Source organism: Balaenoptera borealis (assembly GCF_965194805.1).
Source record: "Balaenoptera borealis genome assembly, chromosome: 7".
NCBI classification, from domain to species: domain Eukaryota; kingdom Metazoa; phylum Chordata; class Mammalia; order Artiodactyla; family Balaenopteridae; genus Balaenoptera; species Balaenoptera borealis.
The window spans coordinates 115,652,017-115,677,869 of NC_138864.1; the positions used below are offsets into that span (position 1 = coordinate 115,652,017).

The window sequence follows — 25,853 nt, forward strand, 5'->3', positions numbered from 1 at the left end:
TCTTGTACTTTATTAAAGCTTCTTTGGGCACCCCTCTTTGAAATCCCGCAAGAATACAATCTCAATAATACTCGAGTTGTGGCCTATCCCCAACATTCACATCCCAATTAGGAGCCCCTGTTGATACAGCCACGCTCACAGCACCCCCTACCGCCTGCCAGGGGTGTCTACATGAAGCACATCTGCCTCCTCCCGAGCTTTATCCAGCACCATTCTATGTTCTTCTGAAGTGAGAAGGGTATTTAATAAATTTTGAACATCTGCCCAGGTCGGGTTTGGAGTTTTAAAAAAAAAAAAAAAAAAAAAAAATTGAAGAGAAAAGGTATTTCCATTCTCTTTGGGTCATCTCTGTGAGTTGGCATAGTGTTCTTACAATTAAATAAATCTGAAGTTGAAAGTGGGAGTGGACCCAGATCAACCCCATCGGCTGCCCAGTCTCAGCATTCACACCCCCAGTGGGGACTTGCCTTGATGGATATTGCCCCACCTGAGTTTGGGTAGCTCCCTGGCCAAATCCAGCAGCAGGTATGAGAAGGGGAAGATCACTCCTATTTCTCGACCCTCAGAGACCAGAGGGGCCCAAGCCGGAGGCTGTGGCTCAGACAGTGGAAACGAAAGAGCAACAGCCCCCATGATATAGGGGTCAACGGCAAATCATCCTCCCTTTAAATAGGATTAAGCAAAACAGGTTTCCTTGCCTTCCCTTCCTGTTGGACCATAACCTTACATCTTCTTTGCATAGGTTTATTCTGATACAATCATTGTATCTAAAGGTACTTCATCCCATGTTTTTTCTCATTTACAAAATGAATCTAGTTGCAGAATTATACTGTAAGTTCAGGATCCACTTACAGGCCATTTTGCTCAGGAGGCTAAAGGATATTATGGCCATGCAGTGTTACCAAAAAATACCATCACTTTCTTTTCCATGGATTCATAACTGAAAGTCTCCCAATTTTGGAAAATACAGCCTAGAGGGCTGCAAGGGGGAACTGAATTAACCTTTCCCATTTTGAAGGGGCTTTGCTTCCAGGTGGTCACAATAATGCAGTCTTTCTAAGGGTCCTTGCTACCATCACCAAGCTCAATCCCCAGCAGTCAATGCTTAACAGTGGAAACAATCAGACACAGACGGACACAAACAAGACCGACAACAAAAACCCCAGGCCTCTAACCCAGGTAGAGTACCTCAGCACCTGTAACCTTTTATATTGTCTGCCAGAATCCCTCCAGGTAGGCAGGCCCCCAGCCCACGATCTGGTCAGGATTATCGGACAATTTAAGCACAGTTGGATTTCTTTAACGCAGTTACTCACCCACAAGACGTCTTCCAAACCCAAAACCGTCTGCTGCAAAATGAAACGTCGGTGGCACCTGGCAGGGGAAATCCGGGGACGGTCCTGGGACAAACGGACCAGGCAGCTGCTTGGAGCTGCCTACACGCTCTCTGTACCAGCACGGGGCCAACAAGCCCCAAGCAAAAGGTCCACCTGGACTTCCCCTCCGGCCTGGCTCGCCAAACTTTACCCAACCAGGTTTATCTTGCCCGTCGCCCAGCAAGCCAAACGCTGAGACGCCAAGGTTTGGGGCAAAGAGTGGGTTTATTCCAGCTGAGAGAGAGAGAGAGAGAGGGGGGAGGGGGGGGAGAGGGGGGTGGGAGAGAGAGGGGAGAGAGAGAGAGGGAGGGGACGGGGGAGGGGGGAAGAGAGAGAGAGGGGAGAGAGAGAGAGGGGGGAGACAGAGGGGAGAGAGAGAGAGGGGAGAGAGAGAGAGGGGAGAGAGAGAGAGGGGAGAGAGAGAGGGGGGAGAGAGAGAGGGGGGAGAGAGAGAGGGGGGAGAGAGAGAGGGGGGAGAGAGAGAGGGGGGAGAGAGAGAGGGGGGAGAGAGAGAGGGGGGAGAGAGAGAGGGGGGAGAGAGAGAGGGGGGAGAGAGAGAGGGGGGAGAGAGAGAGGGGGGAGAGAGAGAGGGGGGAGAGAGAGAGGGGGGAGAAAGGGAGGGGGGAGAAAGGGAGGGGGGAGAAAGGGAGGGGGGAGAAAGGGAGGGGGGAGAAAGGGAGGGGGGAGAAAGGGAGGGGGGAGAGGGGGAAGAGAGAGGGGGAAGAGAGAGGGGAGAGAGAGAGGGGAGAGAGAGAGGGGAGAGAGAGAGAGGGGAGAGAGAGAGAGGGGAGAGAGAGAGGGGAGAGAGAGAGAGGGGAGAGAGAGAGAGGGGAGAGAGAGAGAGGGGAGAGAGAGAGAGGGGGGAGAGAGAGAGGGGGGAGAGAGAGAGGGGGGAGAGAGAGAGGGGGGAGAGAGAGAGGGGGGAGAGAGAGAGGGGGGAGAGAGAGAGGGGGGAGAGAGAGAGAGGGGAGAGAGAGAGAGGGGAGAGAGAGAGAGGGGAGAGAGAGAGAGGGGAGAGAGAGAGAGGGGAGAGAGAGAGAGGGGAGAGAGAGAGAGGGGAGAGAGAGAGAGGGGAGAGAGAGAGAGGGGAGAGAGAGAGAGGGGAGAGAGAGAGAGGGGAGAGAGAGAGAGGGGAGAGAGAGAGAGGGGAGAGAGAGAGAGGGGAGAGAGAGAGGGGAGAGAGAGAGGGGAACAAACCTCAGATCTCAAATTTGCCTCTAGAAAAGTGAGTGGCTCAGGGTATTTGTAGGATGGCAAATAAAGAAGCAGGGCGCGTTAGGGGTGGGGCTTGTGGGGAAAGGTGATTGGAAAAAGGTGCAGGAATCATCCTTCTGCGCAGGCGTAACTAAGCTACAGGCTTCTGCACATGTGAAAGGTCACAGAGCGGACATCCATGTGTGCCCCGCTGGAGGGTGGGTGATCCTATCCAGCCTTAAGCGGCTCAGCTGAGACTCCGAGTTCCTGGACGGTAACTCGGGCAAAACCTCGTCTTGTTCAGGCTACGTGCTGTTTGGGGGACACGCAAGTGTTAAAACGACCTCCATTACCGGAAGCAGGTGGAATGGATTTGACTCATCATCACGCACCGTTTCAAAACCATCGCGTCCTGTGTCTGTAAAGAGCAAGGCAACCTCTTCTCACATCTGTGGCCCACTTGCGCTGTGTTCCCATTTGGAACAGAGTTAGTGACATCCCTAACTGGCTTAGGCCTGGGCTCCAGAACCAAACACTGGCCAGGGGACTGGGACAGCACCACCAGCGTGTTTGGCTTAGATGTGGCAGGTGCCTCCCCAGTTATCCCTGCTCACCTCCACCCCCAAACTGGGGTCACTGTCAGACCACACGGCTGCTCCACGGTGAGGGCAGGAGGTCGGAGCAGATAAGGGAGAACCCCCAATATCCCCAGTGATTCCTCTGCCTGAACACACACCCTCGTGCCGGCAGCCAGGCCAAGTGCTGGGGATGGACCTTGTTCTCTGCATCCTCCCACAAACCTGGCACAGAAACACAACTGACGTTCAACAAACGTGGAGCGAATTATTGACATACATTGACCCACCTGATCTCATTTGATTTGTGCATCGCTGTGGTACTGGTGGGGGCTGTATCCTACCACACCCATTTTATGGAGGGAACAGAGCGAAGCCAAGGGACTCATCAGGTCACGACAAAGTTGCCCAACATCTCTTTGCTCCTGAGCCTGAGGCTGTTCCTGGCATAACGCTGTGAATGATATGTCCCAGGAGGGAACAAGAAAGGTGCAAATGAACTGTATCATTTCTAAAACCTTTTAATATAGTCTTATTTTACTTTTATACTATCTCTAAAGCTGAGAGTAACAGAGGAAACGCCCATATTTATCCAAATTTGGATATATGAGTTACACGTTTTAGCTCCCTGAATTTTTTTTTTTTGAGAAAGTTTGGTACAAATTACTTGAAATCAATGTTAAACTCTATCAGGTGATGAAATGTGAATCACAAACTACTCTTGTCAAAAATGTTTATATTGTAAAAAAGAATGTGTGTATATACATGTATAATTGAATCACTTTGCTGTACAGCAGAAATTAACACAACATTTTAAGTCAACTATACTTCAACAACAATGAAAAAAAATTTTTTTTAATGTTTATATTGAGTCGAAGCCTAATTTCAGTTTACAGGAAATGAGACACATTCGGGATATTAGTCACTCTACAAGACAGCTGGCCTGGTCTCTTCAAAAAGTCAATGTTACAGGAAAGAAGTTCCAGGTTGAAAGAGACTCAAGTGATAACCCCTAACAGTGCTTAAACGCTGACTGGATCTTTGTTTAAATTAATGGAGCAACTAGAGAAGTTGGAGCACAGATTGAATATGAACTTAATTTTATTAAGTGTAATGGTAGAATTGCAACTATGTAGAAGAATATTCTTATTTTTAGGAGATGCATGCTTAAGTATTTAGGGGTGAGGTGTCTTGATGTCTGCAACTCATTTTCAAATGGTTTGACAGTTTTGTATATACAGACATAGAGTAAATGTGGCAAAATGTTAACAGTTGTTAGATCTAGGTAGAGAGCAGCTGGGTGTTTGTCATGTCATCTTTTTCAACTCTGTATTTTGAAAATTTTCACAAAGTTAGGGGGAGATCTTAGATTTTTCCATTTGTATCGTCACTTTTAAAATGCTCTGTCCTGGGGCTTCCCTGGTGGCGCAGTGGTTGAGAATCTGCCTGCCAATGCAGGGGACACGGGTTCGTGCCTTGGTCTGGGAAGATCCCACATGCCGCGGAGCAACTAAGCCCGTGAGCCACAACTACTGAGCCTGCGCGTCTGGAGCCTGTGCTCCACAACAGGAGAGGCCGCGATAGTGAGAGGCCCGCGCACCGCGATGAAGAGTGGCCCCCGCTCGCCGCAACTAGAGAAAGCCCTCGCACAGAAACAAAGACCCAACACAGCCAAAAATAAATTAAAAAAAAAAAAAAAAAAAAGCTCTGTCTTGGTGGGCATATGCGTCTTTTAGGCAGGGTTCTCCAAATATGGTCTCTGGACCATCAGTATGAGAATCACCAAAGAAAATATACGAATGGCCACGAGCACATGAAAAGAAGTTAACATCGGTCGTCAAGAAAGTGCAAATGAAAACCACACTGAGATACCACTGCACATCCACTAGAATGTCTAAGCGTGAAAAGGCTGGCAACACCAAATGCTAATGACGTGGAGCTACTGGAACTCTGGTATGTTACTGGCGGGACTGTAAAATGGTACAGCTACTTTGGAAAACAGTTTGGCAGTTTCTTACAAATTAAACACATCCTTACCATACAACCCAGTAATCCTACTCCCAGGTACTCAAGAAAATTGACAGTCCACACACAGACTGATATTCGAATGTTCACAGCATCGTATTCATAAAAGCTCCAAACTGGAGACAACCGCAATATCACCGACTAGAGAGAAGATAAACAGATTGTGATCTGTCCCTACAAAGAAAGGAACTACTACCGATACCTGCTGGCAACCTGAACGAGTCTTTAAAACCTTGTGCTAAGCTAAAGAAGCAGACACAGAAGAGTACGTTTAATTACTATTCTATTATTTGAAATCCTAGAACAAGCTAATCTATAGACACAGAATGCAAATGTGCCTGGGGCTGGAGATCAGGGAGAAGAGAACAATGACCACAGAGGGACAGGAGGGAACTATCTGGAGTGTTGGAACTACTCCACATCTTGATTGGCAGTGGTTACATGGGTGCCAACAGTTGTCAAAAGGTACTCTTGGGCTTCCCTGGTGGCGTACTGGTTGAGAATCGGCCTGCCAATGCAGGGGACACGGGTTCGAGCCCTGGTCTGGGAAGATCCCACATGCCGCGGAGCAACTAGGCCCATGAGCCACAACTGCTGAGCCTGTGCGTCTGGAGCCTGTGCTCCGCAACAAGAGAGGCCGCGATAGTGAGAGGCCCCCGCACCGTGATGAAGAGTGGCCCCCGCTTGCCACAACTAGAGAAAGCCCTCGCACAGAAACGAAGACCCAACACAGTCAAAAAATAAATAAATTAATTAATAAATTTAAAAAAACCAAGAATATGTTGAGTAGATGAACAGATTTGGAGTTATAAAAAAATAATAATAAATAAATAAAAAATTTAAAAAGAAAGTACTCTTGAGATGGGTGCATTTTCTTCTGTGCAAATTATATACCTCAATGAAGTTGACAAAATATCTACACACTTTTTTTTGCCTGGTGGCAATATGGGCTCTTTTAGACAGCGTTTCTCAAAATGTGGTTTGCAGACTATCTGCATCAGAATCAACGGAAAAGCTGGTAAAAACCTGACTTGGGGGTCGCTCCCTGCGCCCAATCTCAGGATGAGGTGTGCTCCACACAGGTGACTCTTCCACAAACGAGGTGTCCACAGCTGTAACCTCGGAGGCCTCTGTGGGCTGCTGGGCTAGCCTGTGTCAGAGGCAGCTCTCCAAAGCTCCACAAAACAAACCGGCGCTGGTGGCAACGTGATTCGTGTGGATTTCAAACAATAGCAGTTGGCAGTGCCTGGTGGAAAAAGTGACTAGAAAAATTACTCAGAGGAATTCCATGCAGACCAACCTGCTGTATAACTTTTCCAGCTTCCATTTAGTAGAAAGGGAAAGACAGGCTGTGAAGGTGAGGTGAGGCTGAAACTTGTGAAAATGTACCTCGGTGAAGGAAATAATTACAGGTTATAAGAAAAGGCAGTCACAGGAATGCTTTCTGAAGCTCGTAGTTCTCAAACCAGGCTGCACATCAGAATCTTTTGGACCTTGTAAAAAATATAATTTCTCTTTTTATCGAAGTAGTGCATGAATATGGGTATTTAAAAAAAGTGAATATGGTTTTATGTTAATAGTACTAAAGGCGGTATATTAAAAAAAAAAAAGAAAAACCTCACTACTCCTGTAACCTCACTCCTGTTCCTTGGAGATAGGCATTTAAGTTTTTTAACCTTAGGTATATAGCTTGATGAATTTTTACGTATGTACCCAGCCCCACCCAGATCAAGATCTAGAGCATTCCAGCACCCTTGAATATTCCCTGGTACCCCTGCCCAGTTAATACTCCTCCCCCCAGACCAAGATAACTACTGTCCTGACTTCTATCAGCATCAAATTAGCTTTAAGGCAACCACTTTAAATGATTTTTGCCATTCCTTCTAGGATTTGTCTCCATATTTCTAAGTAATAAGCGCACACTGCTATTCCTTGGTTTGCCAACTTTGGATAGTAACTAGAAGCTTCCTACTTTGGTAGATCAAAGGTCACTCTCTTACTCCCCTTTCTCACCACCTGAAGCTGAAAAACCCTCAGGTTTCCAGGCCCCAGCATCACACCACCCACGCTGGGCACCTGGATCTTTTAAGCTCCGCAGGCGATTCTAAACAGCACCGAGCCCAAAGGGCCCCAAGCCGGTGGCCCTGAAGCTGACGTTAAACCGGCCTGACACCACCAGACACGGACATTCGCCGAGAAGGGCTTTGAAGTGAGTTCAGCCTGAACATGTCATCAAGCTCTGGGGTTAATCTGTAGTTGGAATAAGAAGAAAGCCATGAGAAACACCAGAGTGTGTCTAAGATTTTTATTGCTTGTCAGGTGTGTTCTTAGGACTCTCCGTCCCTTTCTCCCAGGCAGCCGTACACTCTGTACAAGCTCTGAGTTTAAATGGACCAGTAGAGGTGTCTCTGAGGAGCTCGGACACCTGGTCTGCCTTTAAAGAGGAAGGCTGGTTTGCACATGATTGGCACCACGACCAGAGGCAGGTACAGTCGAGAAGCCTCTCCAGGCTGGAGGCTAAGCAAACCCTCCCCCCGACCTTGCTGCCACTCCCTCCAGCCCGGAGGCCCTTCACTGAACCTCAGTGGGAGACATCTTCAGGCTGGTGTCCTCACAGTCGTGGCAGGAAGAGCCGCCTCACGCCTCCCCACATTTCTGATTTCCTTTCTCCCTCGGACCCCAAGCTTTGCGGTGGCTTCGCTGACCAAGAGGGGGTGTGTCCTCTCTGCGTCCTCCCAGCCTTGGGCATCAGCTGGCCGGACGCCCCGCCAGCCCCACACGCCAGTCACCGCAAAGAACCTTACTCTCTGCCAACCCCCGGGGTGGGGACAGGACCCTCCTTCCTCTCTCCTCCGGGGTGGCCACTTCTCACGCGCTGCCCTCGGGATGTTGTCGGCGTGCCCGGCCGCCTGGAAACGGCCTTTGTAGCAATGATGTCATCGCTGCCAAATCCCAATGCCACGAAATGGGAGACCCACTTCATGGGCTCAATGAGGAGCCAGGTTGGGATCACCTGTGACCGTTCATCCTTTTTGTCCCTCTAGGCCTGAAAGGGTGCACACCTGTGACTAGGCAGGTAAGTGGGAGAATGGGAAGTGGCCGTTTTAATGAGAGAGAAACTGAGGCTTAGAAGGAAAAACCCAAAACCAAAAAAACCCACAAGGTCACAGAACAAATCCGCTTCAGCAGCTGGACGCTCAAATGGGCACCCAGCCGCGGGGCCACAGAAGGTCTCCTTCCCCGCGGATGCGATCTCCCTGCGCCAGGAGTCCGCTCCCTGCTTCGCCGAGGCAGGGCCACTGAGCAGAGCGGGCAGACCTGGAGGCCTGGGTCCGGGGGGAGGCCGCCCCAGCTCTCAGCCTGGCCTCCCCCAGCAGGCTCAGGGCGGGCAGAACCCAAGTCACTTGGCCCGCTTGGCGCAGACCCAGGGTCTGGGGGAGGCACAGTCCGAAGCCACGAACTTGCCTCCCTCCAGGCCCCCGCAGTCGAGATCCGGCCCTTGCTGGTCTTCCTCCGGGAGTCTGGGGAAGGGCGAGAGGAAGGGGAGGTACTCAGGCTGATGGGCCCTCCCAGCCTCTGTGCCCGCTGCCTGGGTACCGCTGGGATCGCTGCATGGAGCCCGGGGGTCTGGAAAGAGCTCTGAGGCAGGAGTTATGATGATGTGCCCTGCCTCTTGCCCCAGGGAGTCAGCTGTGTGGCCCTGGGCAAACCACCAAACCTCTCTGAGCGGCTCCCCTCATCCACAGAACATGGTGACAGTCCTTCTTGGGTGAATGCGTGGGACCCAAACAAGGGATGGGGTGATGAGGACTAAATGAAACCAAGGGGCATCCTAGGCTGGGGGTGGTGCAGGGGGGTGAACCTGGGGACACGTGGAGGGGAAGGCCTCCAGCCCCTTTGGCGCCTGCTGTGGTATCACGTGGGTCACACTGGGGGCCCAATGCTAGCGTGTTGGGGACAGAGGGGCCGCCCACCCAGGCCCACGGTCACTCACAGCTGGGGTGGCAGAGGGGTCCCATCGATCCAGTGCCAGCCCTGGGGGCCTCGTCGGGCCCCCACCCAGGAGTACTTGATGACTGGGTATCTGCTCAGGAAGTCCTGAGAGAGAAAAGCAGCTGGTCATTCTTCTCGGGCCACTGATACGGCTCACCTGGGGCTTCCGTCCCCCTACCCCATCCCCCATCCCAGGTTTCTGCAAGTTCCCAGTTCCACAAGCTACAGAAGCGACTCATCTCTCCCAAAACACCAGGAATTGGGAAGCTGTATTAGATGCCTGCTGGTTGACAGGCACCGTGCTCAGGACTGGGGACCAGAAATGGGGGCGATCCCAGCTCAGCCCTCCCCGGGGGAGACAGGAGGTGATCGCCCATCCCCACGGGCAACGCACGATGGGTACTGAGCGGACAGAGAAACGAGGCGGCTGACAGAAGAGGGGGTGAAGGGCATAAGCAAAGCTGGGAGCCTACAAAGCAATCCAGGTGACAAACAGCCAGTAGCCTCACTGGGCAGGAGAAGAGTGTTAGGGTTGATTAGGCTGCAGAGGTGGCCAGGGAGCAGACGGTCAACAATGCAATCGCCAGCAAGAGCATAAACTACACTGCACCCATTCCGGAAGTATTATGAAGACCATTCGAAATAAGGGTGAGTATGAAGCCCCTGGGGCAACATGGGGAAAAGTTATAGTACATGAAGGGTTATGGTAAGTGAAAAAGCTGAATTACAGTTGTGGCATGGACTTCCCTGGTGGCGCAGTGGTTAAGAATCCGCCTGCCAATGCAGGAGACACGGGTTCGATCCCTGTCCCGGGAAGATCCCACATGCCACGGAGCAACTAAGCCCGTGTGCCACAACTACTGAGCCTGCGCTCTAGAGCCCGTGAGCCACAATTACCGAGCCCGTGTGCCACAACTACTGAAGCCCGCGAGCCTAGAGCCTGTGCTCCGCAACAAGAGAAGCCACTGCAGTGAGAAGCCCATGCACCACAACGAAGAGTAGCCCCCGCTCACCACAACTAGAGAAAGCCCGCGCGCAGCGAAGACCCAACACAGCCAAAAATAAAATAAAAATAAAATAAATAAATTTATTTAAAAAAATAAATAAATAAAAATAAAGTTGTGGCATGATTATAAGAATGAAAAAATGTGTATGCACATGGGCGCAGACACACAAGGAACAACAAAAACCAAAACAAGTATGTTAGAGAGCTAGTGGAGATGCTTTTTTCTTTTAAATAATTGTCCTCAGCGTCATGTTATTTTTAGCAATGAATTAAAGCAAAAAATTGTATTTAAAAATTTTCAACTTGGAAAAAGACGTTTCAATGTTGTAAGTCCTGGTGCAGGGGACTGGTGGATAGAGGTGGGGACAGTGGTCCACACAAGCCCAGTCTTTCCAGAACATAATCTGTGCTACAAAAAAAGAGTGGCAACACAGTTCCTATTGCTCGGACGGGTAATTCCACTTTGGGGAAGAAATCCAAGAACATAAAGGGGAGAAAATGAACTTTCGCAAAATTATCACACTGCTATTTATAAAGAAAAAATGGAAAGCACCCAAATGCTCAGCAGTCAGGAAATAACTAGGCAGTTTATGGGATATCAACAAGATGGAAAATTACAGTGCTGTTAAAGGTGATGAGCACACAGAAGATGCAGTTATGCAAGAAAACGTAAATACAAAATCATGCCGAGTGGAAAAAAGCAGACCACGCCAGCAAGCCCACGCCGAGCGGCGCACATGCGCATTAGCGATGAGAAGTGACATAAATTTGATGTATGTTCAGTTCTTCCCTAGAAAAATGTTTACGTTGACAGAAACAAAACCTCTATATTTAATCCTGGGGATTAGAAAGCAAGCACCGAGTGATGCCTATCCCCTTGGTGACACTCCTATTTGTCCTTGAGGTCTCAGTTTAAAGGTCACTTCCTGTAGGGACACCGCTCTGACCCCCTCCCCTGGGCTGCCACAACCTTCACAGTTTAGAGCATGGTGTGTGGCATTTGACTGGCTTGCTTCCTTGTCAGTTTCCTGTATCAGACAGTGAACTTGGTGAGACCGGGTGCCTGCCCTATTCACCATTGACCATGACAGCCCAGCACATAGTACACCAGCTCAACAAAACTGGCCCCCCTCCCCTGTGCCACTGCCAATAACCAGCAAGGGCCACAGGTAACAATCGGGCTGTCAGGCCAGCCCTGCTCCCAGAAGTGTTGGTGCAAACCATCTCCCCTTCAAGGGAACATCAGCCGGTCAACAGCTGGGAGAAGAGCCAGAAAGAACTTCCAGGATGAAAGGTGCCAACCTTACCCCTTCTGAAATCCCAAAGACCAGACTGCATAAGGCACACGTACAGCCTCTCCTGGACTGGTCATTTCCTCTCTGGCTGGACTCCACAGGCTGGGGCCCTTGGGCAGGGTTGGGTGGGAGCTTTGGAAGGGATGAGAAGGAACCTGGGCTGGCTTTGAGCTGTGAGTCAGAGGGCAGAGCAGCCCCAAGCATCTCACTGCCGTGGCTGTAGCAGACTCGGGGCTCCTGCTGGCCAGCCCTGACCTCCTGGCAGCAATCAGTTGCCTGATCAGAAAGACACACCAGAGCTTGGAGCTCCTCCCAGGGCCGGGAAGGGGGCTATCACTGCAGAGTAGAGCTTTGGGGCTAGGACACCCCATATTCAAATTCTGGTCCTGTGACTTGCAAGCTAAGTGATCCTAGTTAAGTTACCTGACCTTTCAGAGCTTCAGTATGATCCTCTGTAAAATGGGGGGATGTTTTGTGTACAAGCCAAGGGCATGTAGTACACACTCATTAAATGAGGCGCCTCCAGTCCGTTGGATGGTGTACAAAGCTTTGTGTCTGCCTCCAACATATGTGACCTCATTTGATGCTTGGCATTGCCAAGGTGATCCTTCCCTTCTCTCTGTCCCTAGCCCCAGGCCATGCGGCTCTCCCTCTGGGCCTCCTGGTGACAGGAGCCATGGCCTGTCCCCACCCAGCTCCACCCACTCTATTCCGTCTTTTTCCTTGCAGCTCAGACACCATTAACCTGTTCCCATTGTTAGCAAAAATTATGGTGTGGGAAAAGCATTGCCTGGAGATATAAGTAAATTCTAGAAACTTCTGTGTAATTTATGGCTCAAAGGACTGCTCCGTAATGGCACAGACATCTGGGGCCTCCATCTACTCCAGCTGGTGCATCTCTAACTTTGCCACCAACGTGGGGGGAGGGGAATGTGATCCTGAGCAGAATTTACCTGAAATCTCATATTTTACGTATTAAAATTAAGATAAATTGTTTTCCATGCTTTCATACATTTCTTTTTAAAAAACTGTAGTAAAATATACATATAAAATTTACCATTTCAACCATTTTTAAGTGTATAGTTCAGTGGCGCTAGGTTCATTTGCACTGTTGTATGACCATCGCCCACCCCCATCTCCAAAACTTTTTCATCTTCTCCAACTTAAACTTTGCACCCACTAAACAGCTCCCATTTCCCCCTCCCCTTGGCAACCACCATTCTATTTTCTGCCTTCAAACATTTCTGCTTTAATATTTAAATGTTTTAAACTACTTAATTTTCTGAATCCTATGATATTTATTCGTGTTTTCATCTTTCTGCACTCAAAATGTGGCTTACAGTCAATGTGTACATTTCAGGAAGCTTCTTCCTTCCCCCACCCTGCAAAATAAAGCTGATCTTAAACCAATGGCTAGTGAGTCTAGTGACTGATGGCACAGAGGCACTGAAACTTGGTCTCCTTTCCTCTAACCTCTTGGGGAGGACGAGACGTGTCTGTCCTGGGGCTGCGTGTACTACTGGCACCTTGGCGTGTCCCTGGGGTCTGCACATCCCAGCTCGTGGAGCCTGGCCTTTGCCAGCGGGCCCAGCCCCTCTGCCAGCGGCCAGCCTGTCCTCGGCTGCTTTTCCCCATCCCTGCCTTGGTGCCTCCTGCAGCTTCTGGCCCTTGTCCAGAACTCAGGAGGACTCCAGAGCTCCACAGTCATCATATTCTGGATTTTAACTGCCTCAGACCCAAATCTTCACTTTGGTCTTTTTGCAAGGGGCTTTTAGGAAGCTCCTTTTGGGAAAAAGCTTATCCAAACTTTGTGATATATTTTCTGAATATATACTTGTGTTACAAATGATTGATCCTGTTTGCTTAGTTTTAAAAGAATTCAAGCTCCGTTTGCGATGTGGGTAGTTCAGCTCATCTCCCCTCTTTGAGGACCCCCAGCCACAGGGAGGCCATTTGTTTAGCCAATGTCCGAGGTCATGGTGGACTGAACCTGTCTGATGAGAGGCCCGAGGGCAGGGAACTTTTACTTCACCAGTTTTCTGATGACACTTGCTGTGCTCAGTGGGTCTGTCTCAGGAGATGGGCCGCTAAGTCCCTGCCCAGCTCACCCCCTCGTTGGCTCCAGGCACTCTCTAGGGACCCACCAAGTTCCCACTGGCCTTCATTTTGTAGATGCAACCAGGCTGGGTTGGGCAGAAACCATTATATTCTGATCTCTTGCCTCCATGGGCTACCATTACTCTAGCATTTCCCCCTAATCATAGTGCATACTATTTGTAGGACATTTAGACAATTTAAAAAAGCTTTAAAGAAGAAGGAAAATAATCGCTCGTAATCTTGACTCCAGTGATAACCGCTATTAATATACTTCCTTTCAGTATGTTTTCTTTGCATATATATTTACCATATTGGGATCACACATGATTTTTTTCAATCTACATTGCATCTTTTTCATTTCCCCATGTTTTTTGAAAAATGTGTTATCCCTGGTAATAAAATAATCCATGTTCACTGTAAAACATTTTCTCCAGCAGATTTTTATATCCACTTCATGAGAACTCTCCCAGAGAAAAGAAAAAGACAGAAACTGCCTTCCCTGCCGTGTGGGGTGGAATACCTTTGATTTTAGGACTGGGCAGGAAATGAAATTTCATATGTGAGAAAATCTTAAGTAAAATTATCAACTCAAATACAGAAGTATTTTGGGAAGAAAAAAATCTTGGCTAAATAAACCTTATCACAAGAGGCCAAGAATTAAAAAAAAATAATAATAATAACCACAAGATTAAAGGAGGAAACATAAAAGACATTACCATCTTAATGTATGCAAAAAAAAATCCAATGAAATTAAGACTCATTCATGCCTAAAACTCTTAGTAAAACAGGAATAGAAGGGAACTTCCTTAAATAATAACATAAGGGGGAAAAACAGACATAAGAATGGGAGGAGATAACAGCAGATGAGAAATGTCGACAAAATTTTGGAAGCTGGACAACATTGATTGGCTTAGCAGACCCAAGAAAGCCTAGTGGTTTTTCAAGGAAAGGGTGGAGTGGGAGGAAGCTGAGAAACATGCTAATTTGTATTGAGAAGCCCCAAAGTGCTCAAATATTAGAGGCAAGGTATAGGAAAACGCCAAGGCACAGAATAAAAAGCACTTGCATAAAAATAGAGATAATGCAGGGAGCAGAAGAAAACTTCCAAAACACTATAATTAGTATTTACAATGAGATAAGAGAAGATGTTTCATCCTTGCAACAGGAACAGGACACCATACAAAAGGAACATTTGAAGAACCAAAAAGAGTTCTTAAAATTACAAATAAGGCAGCAGAAATAAAAATGAAGAAAAAGACCCACAAAGGAATATTATTGTTAAATTTCAGAACACTGAATAAGAACAAAGGTGAAGACCCTGAAATTTTCCAGAGTTTGGGGTAGGGGGGCTGGTAAGAGTCACACACAAAGGATTGGGAATCAGAGTGAATGAGACTTATTAATGGTCGGACTAAAAGCTGGAAGGCAATGGAGCAAAATCTGCACAATTCTGGAGGTAAACTATTTCCAACTTAGAAATCTGTACCCAGCCAAGCTATCAATCAAATGAGAGGTTAGAATAAAAGTATCTTTAGACATGAAAGATCTCAAATGTTTTCCAGCAAATTTATCGAGGGTGTGCTTCACCAAGAAAAGACATGGAATCTAGGAAACGGGATCTCACATAGGAAAGAGGCAAAGGTATACTGAGGATGAAGGTAAAAAGAAATTCCAAGATCATAGCTGTGTAGCAGGCCTAGAGAGCAGCCAGTCCAGACTGAAGCAGAAGACAGAGCATTCCAGGAGGCTGTCTGTTCATCTCCTGAACTTTTTTTTAGTTTCCAGGTTTTTTTTTTTTTTTTTCTGGTCCATGCTGCCTTGCCCACCTTGACCTTCAATCACATACTCCTGTCATATATAACCAGAGCGTTGTGCACCTTCCCTTCATAGCATAGATCAATATAGTAACTAAACATCTATTTCTATGGTTTCTTGATTACTCTCTGCCTCACTCACTGCTCTTAGTCATGTGAAGGTGGAGGCTGTGCTCTTCAGGCTCTTCATTGAATCCCCAGTGCCAAACGCAGTGTAGGTGCTCAGTAAATGTTTATTAAGGCCCTGACTGAAAGAATGGTGCTTTTTCATGCATATTAGAACAGCTAATATAAATTCTTGGCACCTGCCCTCAGTTAGATAAAATTAAGCCAAGGGCTGGATCCAGTTTATAGGTCCTTTTTTGTAGCCACTTTCAGACCCACTGACTGGATTATTATTCAGCAAATATTCACTCCTCCCCCTCCACCCCCAGGGTGGGAGTGGGGCATGGAGTATACTGCCCTGTCCCTTTGATGTTGGGCTTGGCCACGTTATTTGCTTTGCCCAACGGAATGTTAGCAGATATGACATGAGAAGTTCTCAGTTCTTGCCCTCCTGCCATTTTTCTTACGAAGAGTTTCTCTCAAGAAGAAGGACGAGAGATTCATGGAGCAAACGCAAGCCCAATCCGTAGGCTCAAGCCAAGCCCAGCCAATCTGCATCCCGAAGCTGAGCTGTCCTGCCAAACCCAGCCCGAATTAGCCCATCAACGGTCCTCCCACAGACCGACGATCAAGAAAGAAATGCTTATCGTCTTAAGTCACTGACTTTCGGGGTGATTTGTTACCCAGTATTATTATAGCAATACCTGACTGGAATACCCACTAAATGTAATTTATTTTCCAGACTACCTCTCAGAGGGTACATGTGTGTCTCCCCCACAGACCGGCCAGCACAGACTTGTTCCTGAGTTCGCTGTTAAGTGCTGGGTCACCAGGCTGGACGGAAGCATCTCTGCTCCAGCCTTCCCGGCTCCACTTCCACTTCTTAGAATGAAGAGCAAACTGAACATCTTGGAGCCCTGACGCCTGGTCCTCCTGCATGTCACTTTATTTCTCCAGGCCTTGGTGACTTTTTCTATAACATAGAGTTGGACTAGATCTTTGAGGTTCCTTCTAGTACTGAGAATCTAATCTGTAATGATAAGCACGCCCCTCTCCTGCCCACCTCCCCCCCTCCTCACCTGGGTGTGTCTCAGCAGGGGGAGGGTAGCATGGTGGGCCGAGCAGAAAGCCTGGCTGGCCTCCCAGGCCTCAGCTTCGGCAGAGAGGAGGTAGCAGTGCTCCATGGACCACATCCAGCCCTGGGGGCATGGCTGGCACCTGGCCCCTGCAGCACAGAGACCAGCGGTGAGCGCAGGGTAAACTGTACAGAGCTGAATGTGTGGATGTTCAAAAATCAGGGGGTGGGGGGATTTCCCTGGTGGCGCAGTGGTTAAGAATCCGCCTGCCGATGCAGGGGACACGGGTTCAAGCCCTGGTCCGGGAAGATCCCACATGCCGCGGAGCAACTAAGCCCGTGCGCCACAACTACTGAGCCTGTGCTCTAGAGCCCGCGAGCCACAACTACTGAGCCCGCGTGCCACAACTACTGAAGTCTGCGCACCTAGAGCCTGTGCTCCGCAACAAGAGAAGCCACCGCGATGAGAAGCCCGCGCACTGCAACGAAGAGTAGCCCCTGCTCGCCGCAACTAGAGAAAGACCGCGCGCAGCAACAAAGACCCAACGCAGCCAAAAAAAAAAAAAAAAAAAAAAAAAAAAAATCGGGGCAAATCTGGAGGCATGGAACTGGCAAGACTTGGAGGGGCGAGCAAGGCGGGCGGGCCCTGGGAAGGCTGTACAGCTTGTGCACAAGGCCTCTCCAAGCACAGGCTGTGTCCACAGAAGGAAGGGGCTCTTCTCCCTTACCTCTGCTCACCGAGCCCTGTGCCTTCACGCTGCATCTGCGTGGGGGGGGATGTCTTTTTCTAATTCCCACAAAGGAGCTAGAAGGACTAGACACCCTGCTGGGGGAGCAGGGGAGGAGAGGGGACGGGGGGCGGGGGTGTCTGGGGACGGGGAGGCGCCATACCTGCTTTCGAGGCCAGGGCCACAATGGCCACCGTAGACACCGCCAGGAGCACGGCCATGACTGCCAGGGCCCAGCGCAGGGACCTCATGTACATGGGCAGCCCTGTGGGAGGGGAGGGGACAACCAGGAGACACCGGTTAGGAGATGGTCCCAACTCAGGACCATGCTGACTCCTATACCATCATCATGCCCACCTCATTGCCCACCCTCAGACTCAAGACACCAGGATAAACCACTCAATTTAGGTCCGAACCTCATACCTGGGAGAAAACTGCTAGAAGATATTCCACTTCTTAAATAACTAGAAGACGTAAGATTCTCTTCAAGAAAGAGAGTGGCTAAGAACCATTTATTGAGCATCTGATGTGCGTTAGATGTAGGGCACCAATAGCACCAAGGATGGGGCACGGGCCCTGCACTCAGGGAGCTAACGGGACAGGCAAAGGTACCAGGAGATCAAACTCCACACAAGAGAGGAACGAAGGCTAGATTCAGAGTTCGACAGACCCCCAAATTCAAGTTCGAGTCCTGACTCTGTAGGCCCCTCAAGCGTTCTTGGTGTTTTTCATTTTAACATTGGAGTCACATCTGCCTCTTCTCTCTCTCCAGGTCACTGGAGGCCACTAATGAAGCTTCACACAGAGAGTGCCTTGTGGGCTGCAGAGCACTAGACAGATGTGAGTTGTCAGCTTCCCAAGGACCTAGGGGACCAGAGGGCTGGAACGAGGCTGTGGAGGGGAAAGGAAGACAGGAGGACACTCCAGGTGGGAGGAAGGGTGCAAAGGCTCAGAGACAGAACATGTTCAGGGACTTCCCTGGCAGTCCCAAGGTTAGGACTCTGTGCTTCCACTGCTGGGGGCCCAGGTTCGATCCTGGTCGGGGAACCAAGATCCTGCAAGCTGTGCTGCGTGGCCAGAAAAAAAAAAAAAGAACATGTTCAGATGCCACGGCCTGCCCTGCAGATGGAGTAACCAGGGAAGTCAGAGGGGAAAGCTTGGGGAGTAAAACATAGTGCGTGCTTAATCACAGCCAGAATTATAAGCAGCTTTCCACCTGGAAAGACACACCCATCTGAAGTAACTGAGCACTCAGAATTTGACCTCTGCCACGACTCAGGCGTGAAATCAGTCAGAGCAAACACCTTGCTGCAAGGGGCCCAGGACCCACCCAAATCTTGGGGATGAGGGTCAGGAATGCCACAGAATCAGTGTGAGGGTCCTAAGAACTCAATCATTATATTTCCCAAAGCCTGAAACAGCAGAGGTTAGTCTGTGGCAAATAATTCATTATTTTGAAAAGAGTAATTCCATTTAAAAAACCATGGACATTGTATATACCCACCACCCGATTTCCTTTTTGTATCAGGGATTGACATCTCCAGTGTCACACCCTCTGCTGCTTTTCTTCACTGCTCATCCCATCGTCACTGTCTACATTTCAACTACCTTTCCCACGCCACAACTGAAACACCTTCTGCTTCCTCCTAGTCAAATCCCATGGCTGGGGTGGAGCCAGGTTTTGGGGGACTTAGTTTATCCAATTGGGGAAGGGGGCACCTTAAAAAATAAAATACAGGGACTTCCCTGGTGGCGCAGTGGTTAAAAATCCGCCTGCCAACGCAGGGAACACGGGTTCGAGCCCTGGTCCGGGAAGATCCCACGTGCCGCGGAGCAACTAAGCTTGTGCGCCACAACCACTGAGCCTGCACTCTAGAGCCCGCGAGCCACAACTACTGAGCCCGCGTGTCACAACTACTGAAGCCCACGCGCCTAGAACCCGTGCTCCACAACAAGAGAAGCCACTGCAGTGAGAAGCCCGCGCACAGCAACGATGATCCAATGCAGCCAAAAATAAATAAATAAAATTTATATTAAAAAAAATACAAACTTCCAAATACAAAGTTCAGCACGGGGCTCAGAGGGTTCCTGCCAGCGAGAGGCCTGCTTGTGTCACTGCCTTCAGGTCCATCTACTTCAGCCGGTGGCCTCTGCTCCTCCGGCTGAGCCTGACCACGCTGGACATCACCTCTCCCAGCTCCACCTCCTCCAGGCACTGAGAGCATTCTTCCTCTGAATGTACCCCTCCCGGCACCATCCCAGACTGCCAGGCGCTTTTGTTTTCTCCTGCCCAGACTGAGGACCGCTGGAGGGCAGGGTCAGGACGGCCGTTTCCTCACATCTTCCACACCTGAGGTGCTGAGCACAATGTGACAGGCGGCAGCAGGCTGGACGACCCCTGAGATCCAGCTGCTGCTCCCCTTCCCCCGACGGGGCTGGGGACTAAGCGCTTCTGACACGTGCTTACACTCTGAGGTTAGTGCTACTCATTGAGTAACGACTTACGGAGCACTTAAGTGCCAGGTGCTGGGGATTCAGTGAAAGCCTAGACTGTCACCTGCCATGCCCTGCGGGGCTCAGAATCCGGGGGAGCATACTTACAAGAGGGCTGCTGGCGCTGGGCAGCACAAGGGCCCGGGGAGCATGGAACAGGGACACCTGATCTAGCCTTGGGGACCAGAAGAGGTGACTCTGAACCAACACCTAAAGGGGAATAGTCTCCATTTGAGGATCCAGCTCTCCCCCAGTTTTATTTCTTTATTTTTTAAATTAATTATTATTTATTTATTTATTTGGTTGCACCGGGTCTTAGTTGCGGCAGGCGGGCTCCTTACTTGTGGCATGGGAACTCTTAGTTGCGGTATGCATGTGGGATCTAGTTCCCTGACCAGGGATTGAACCCGGGCCCCCTGCATTGGGAGCGCAGTCTTAACCACCGCACCACCAGGGAAGTCCCTTCCCCCAGTTTTAGGCTCTCTGCAAAAGCCAATTTCTCTTCTGGGCTGAGGGCTGCCATACAGAACATTCCCTGAGTCTTTGATTCTTCGGTTTACACCTGGACAGCGCCTCTGGGACATCTGCCCCAAAAAGCAAGGGAAGAGACAAAGCAGTGACATCTCCAACCCTCTCCACAGTGGCCTCCTCCCTCTTGGGTTCACAAGGAGGGGACATGAAACAGCTGGGTGACAGCATTACCGCACTGACCTGGGCAAGTCCCTGAGCCTGTGCCCTAGTACACCCTCTTGTCGAGGTAGCCAGCTTGATCTAGGCGGTAAAGGCCACCACAGGCAGAAACCACAATGCAGAGCTCCTCATCCAAGCAGCCTTCCTCAGACCAAGCTTCAGCCAGGAACTTTAAAGTTCTTTAATCCCACACTTCCCAGAGAGCAAGCCCAAAGCACCAAGTGTCTGCATGCACCCTGCAGTATTTTCTGCCCGGCATCTCCCTCCCCTGACATCATACCTCTCCACACCCCCGGGTTACCTGCCTCGTGTCCAGAGTATTGTTTCCACATGGCAGCTCTCCCTAACCATCCAGCCCCGAAGTCCGCCTCTCCCCTGGACACTGGACACTGCTGACCACACCTTCCAGAAACTCTCCTTTTCCTGCTTCTTTGCATCCTGATTCTCTTCCTACCACCTACATTTTTCTTTCCCAGTCTGTGGCTGGCTCCTCTTCCTTTTTTTTTTTTTTTCCGGCTGTGCTACACGGCATGGGGGTGTGGAGGGGGTGCAGAGTCTTAACCACTGGACCGCCAGGGAAGTCTGGCTCCTCTCTCCCTTTATATGACATCACTACCTGGAACTCCCAAATGTACCTGCTTATTTCTCCCACGCCTCATCTCCCATTCTCCATTCTGCAAGGATAACCCAATCAATCCATCATTCAGCTACCCAGCTCAGCAACTCGGGAATTGCTCCTGTTAGCACATCTTCATCAGCGCAGTGGCCCCACTCTCTAATTCAACCTTTGAACACTCCCTCCCACCTCTGCCATAGATCAAACCTTCATAGTCTCTTGCGGAACTACTGCTATCACCTCCTAAGGTCTCCCTTCCTTCAATCTCATGCCTGTCCTGACCTTCCTCTGACAGTGCTGTCAGAGCTCACTTTCTAGAATAAACATCCAACCATGTTACCTCCCCACGACTCCTCACTTCCTTGAGTCCTCACTTCCTTATCATCCCACCCTTTTAGTCACAGACTCTCCTATTATTAATCTGATAAAAAAGCTACAGACTCGGGCTTCCCTGGTGGCGCAGTGGTTAAGAATCCGCCTGCCTATGCAGGGCACACGGGTTCGAGCCCTGGTCCGGGAAGATCCCACATGCCGCGGAGCAACTAAGCCTGTGCGCCACAACTCCTGAGCCTGTGCTCTAGGGCCTGTGAGCCACAACTACTGAGACTGCGAGCCACAACTACTGAAGCCCGCATGCCTAGAGCCCATGGTCTGCAACAAGAGAAGCCACCGCAATGAGAAGCCTGTACACCGCAACAAAGAGTAGCCCCCGCTTGCTGCAACTAGAGAAAGCCCGCGCACAGCAACGAAGACCCAACACAGCCAAAAATAAATAAATAAACAAATTTATAAAAAAAAAAAAAGCTACAGACTCATTGTGGTGGACAGAATAATGTCCTCCTAAAGAAGTCCACGTCTTAATCCTTGGAACCTGTGAATATGTTAGGTTACAAGGCACAGAGGAATTAAGGCTGATGGAATTGAGGTTGCTTATCTGCTGACCTTGAGTTGGGGAGACTATCCTGGATTTCTGGGTGAGTCCAATGTCATCACAAGGGTCCTCATAAATGGAAGAGTGAGGCAGAAGGACAGGAGAGTCACAGAGATGACAGTGGAAAGGTTCAGCCTGACACTGGCTGGTTTTTCTCTTTTTTATTGGCTGCGTTGGGTCTTCGTTGCTGCGCGCGGGCTTTCTAGTTGCGGCGAGCGGGGACTACTCTTCGTCGCGGTGCGCGGGCTTCTCATTGCGGTGGCTTCTCTTGTTGCAGAGCTCGGGCTCTAGGCGCGCAGTCTTCAGTAGTTGTGGAACGTGGGCTCAGTAGTTGCGGCTCGCGGGCTCTAGGGCGCAGGTTCAGGAGTTGTGGCGCACAGGCTTAGGTGCTCCACGGCATGTGGGATCTTCCCGGATCAGGGCCCGAACCCGTGTCCCTTGCATTGGCAGGCAGATTCTTAACCACTGCGCCATAAGGGAAGTCCCGGTTGGTTTTGAATATACAGAGGACCATGAGCTAAGGAACTCAATCACCCTTAGAAGCTAGAAAAGGCAAGGAAACAATCATCTCCTAGGGCCCCCAGCAGGGATCACAGCCCTGCCAACTGGACTTTAGGCTCTTGAGCCCATATCAGACTTCAGAGTTACAGAACTGTAAGATAATAAATTAGTGCCATTTTAAGCTTCCAAGTTTGTGCCAATTTGTTACAGCAGCACCAGAAAACGATACACCTCTCATGCAGAAAATGTGCTCACACCCAACTCTGCAAAAGTTCCCGCGTGATTAGAGTCCCTGAACTCTACCATGTCTAAGAACCGCTGGCATAGAGGCCCTCGGGATTTGGAGCCTGTCTAGCTGACCGGTCTCCTCTCAACTGGTCAAGCTTTCAGCAGGTTGTCTGCTGGGGAGGCCTCTAGCCCCTCCAGCCAGAAGGGGCGCTACCACCCCCAACTCCTACTCAGCCTTCAGGGCTTAGCTGCAGGAAGCTTTCCCATGCCCTCAAGTTCACCAACCACTGCCTTCTGGTTCCTTGTCCAGGATTTTTATATTTTTCAGGCTCTTTCTTCTTCCCTGCAAGTCGCCACCCCCCACGCGGCAACAAAAAAACTCACACACACCCTAGCACAGTCTGGCGCGTAGTCCCCACGCAGTAGCAGCAGTACCTGCTGAACGGATGAGTGTTAGGGGTCAAGTGGTTCTCGATATACGGGAGGGAAAGAGGGAGTCTGGGCCTGCGAGAGATCGGCCAGCTGCAGCCAGGAGTCGGGAGACCGCGGTGCTGCCGAGCCACCACCGCCGTCACGTGATCCTGAAAGACCTCCCCCCGCCTGGAATTCCTTCCACCTGTACTTCTCAAAGACGCTGCGCACACTAAGAGCGAACGCGAAAGTTCTTGGAGGGTCGGGGAGGGAGAATAGCGGTTTTATTTTTTACTGCCAACAAGTTGGATTATAATTACGTAGACCAAAAGTTACCGACTCTACGCCAGAGAGGCCGGGTGGGGTTCCTCCGCCGCAGTGGCCCAACGCTGGGTGGGTGGGTGGGTAGCAGGGGGTCCTCAGGTTCGTCGACCCCCACCCGGGAGCGCGGCTCCCGGCGCCGGCGCGCGCTTACCTATGAGCTTTATGACCCGGGACAGCTTCTTGTCGCCGTCCATCTCGGCGTGGAGCACAGCGCTCTCCTTGCAGCGGCAGCGGCACGTGGGGGAGGCTGGGGACTCCGCGCGCCCCTCGGCGGGACCGGCCCAACCCTCGGCGTCGAGGCCGCGCTCCATCTGGGCTGCGGCCAGCGGCGTGCCACGGCCCCAGGTGCCTCCCGGAGACGGGGTCCGCCGCAGGAGCGGGTGCGCTGGGGAGGCGTGGCGGGAGAAGGCCGGCGATTCCGGCACCGGGACGGTGAGGAAGCGCGTGGAGGGCGCTGGCGAGGGCGCGCGGCTGCCGCCGGCCGCGCCCACGGACTTCACGCGCACGTCCACCTGCAGTTCCACGGGGGCCCAGGCGCCCCGAGCCGGCTCACCGGGCGCGGCCCTGAGCATCTGCTCCGCCCCCGGCGTCTCGCCGTCCCGGGGCTGCTCGGCCGCGGCTGGGCCCGGCGACGGCGGCTGCGGGCTGGCCGACTCCTTACGGCGGAAGGCGCTGTAGCCCGGGCTGGGTGGCAGCAACCGCAGGGGCGCGGGTCGAGGCGAGGGCAGCTTCTTCCCGCCCGACAGGTCCTGGCCCGCGCCCGCCTCCTCCTTCACTGCGGGAGCCAAACTCGGGCAGCTCTCGGGACTCTCAGGACGTCTTTCCTCCGCGGGGACCTGGGGCTGCTCCAGCTCCGGGACCCGGCTTCCCAAGGGCTCCATTGGGAACCCGGCTCCGGCTTGGTCTTCCCCCGACGCCCGGGCTCCCTCCATTTTATTCGCGGAGCAGCCGAGAGATGCCGAGCGGGGTGCACCTGGGCCCAGGTAGGGAGTTAGCTTCGCCTCCCGGGTCGGGATTGGTTCCGACGGGTCGCTGGAAGTTGTCAAGCCACGCCCCTCTCCGTCGCCACACCCACTTCCTCCTCCCAACCAAGGACCCCGCTGGGATTGGCTGTGGCTCGGGTTCTGTTGGCCACGCCCCTTCAGGCCCCCAGCCTCGCCTTCACTTGGCGCAAGGAAAAGAGAGGGGCAGAAGGGTCTGGCTGAGGGGTTACCCAGAAAGAGCCGGGAGACGGGTAAGGGGGAGCCCAGAGCGCAGACTCTTCTCTCTTCCTTGTCCCTGGCCCTACCCATTTCCCCCTCCAGCCCTCTGCCATTGTGCTGATTTTTGAGAGTTAGGGAAGGAGTGGCGCACCTAGAGGACTTCCCCAAGGCAGAAGTCCCAGGGACATCTACTCTGGAGGCCTGACTCCTACTGGGCTAACTCAATAAAGACTGAGGAATGAATAAGCTTGAAAATGTGTATTTTCACGGGGAGAGAAGCCTGGTCCCCTGCCAGCCTGGTGTGGAGTACAGGGTTCCCAGCCCTGACCAGTAATCTGAATACCATGAAAAAAATACAGATTTCTGGCAGACTCCACCCAGACCTACTGAATCTCAAGGCGATAAGGCCAATTTTTAACAAGTGCCCCAGGGTAAGATTGGCAGATAAAATACAGACCACTCAGTTAAATCTGAATTTCAGATAAATAAATTAAAAAATAGGTTTTTTGTTTTTTGTATAAGAACGTCCCAAGTGCTCCGTGGGATATACTTATATTTAAAAAGTATTCGTTATCTGAAATTAACATTTAACCTGCCTCCTATATTTTTATTTGCCAAATCAGGCACCTCTGCCCCAGGGACTTATGCTGGAGTGATCTTGGGAGCAGCGTTTGGAAAGACCACAGACTTGCTACTCCTGAGAGGAGGGAAGGAAGAAGGATGTGGAGGGGAAGGATCTTAGGAGGGGAGTTAAACTACTGGAAAGGATGCTCCCTGAAGACAAGTAACTGAGAGAAAAAGTCCAGCAGAAAGAAAGCACTATATGAAAACACTTTACGTTCAATCTCTACCAAACCTAGGCTATATATTTAATGTGGGGATATATATATGCCTGAAAATGCATTTTAAAAGATATGGAAAGATAGATACATACCAAAGTGATAATACTAGTGGATTTTGCTGTAGATTGTCTGGGGGGGGGCAGGGGGGAACGTCTAGGAGACTTAACCTTATCTGCAATGTTTCCACTTTCTAGAAACAGAAGGTATTTATGTATATTCTTACATAAAAATTCAATTTTTAAAGAGATGGCATATATAGTAAGTTATTTTTTTAGGGCTAATAAAGATTACTAAAAATACGAAAATCGTTCAAAAAGTATATAAAGTATAAA

At 50.6% G+C, this 25,853-nt stretch overlaps 1 protein-coding gene and 2 long non-coding RNA genes across 4 annotated transcripts; 1 reads left to right on the forward strand and 2 right to left on the reverse strand.

Annotated features, from left to right (window-relative positions):
- Positions 1-290: 290 nt before the first annotated feature.
- On the reverse strand, positions 291-5,918 carry LOC309632625. Its single transcript, XR_014247006.1, has 2 exons — positions 3,436-5,918; positions 291-1,374 (listed from the first exon to the last, which is right to left on the reverse strand). It is a non-coding gene; the product is annotated as an uncharacterized lncRNA (long non-coding RNA).
- A 1,543-nt stretch (positions 5,919-7,461) lies between these two features.
- KLRG2 (killer cell lectin like receptor G2) lies at positions 7,462-25,285 on the reverse strand. Of its 2 annotated transcripts, XM_082400335.1 has the most exons (5): positions 23,629-25,282; positions 17,447-17,548; positions 16,560-16,705; positions 9,165-9,268; positions 8,437-8,691 (listed from the first exon to the last, which is right to left on the reverse strand). In XM_082400335.1, the coding sequence occupies exons 1-5, from the start codon at positions 24,767-24,769 to the stop codon at positions 8,571-8,573; spliced, it is 1,614 nt and encodes a 537-aa protein (XP_082256461.1). In that variant the 5' UTR covers positions 24,770-25,282; the 3' UTR covers positions 8,437-8,570. The 2 variants fall into 2 exon arrangements, with proteins under 2 accessions (XP_082256460.1, XP_082256461.1); XM_082400334.1 differs by lacking the exon at positions 16,560-16,705 and having other exon boundaries at positions 7,462-8,691; positions 23,629-25,285.
- LOC309632628 lies at positions 24,359-25,764 on the forward strand. Its single transcript, XR_014247009.1, has 2 exons — positions 24,359-24,460; positions 25,303-25,764. It is a non-coding gene; the product is annotated as an uncharacterized lncRNA (long non-coding RNA).
- Positions 25,765-25,853: the final 89 nt, after the last annotated feature.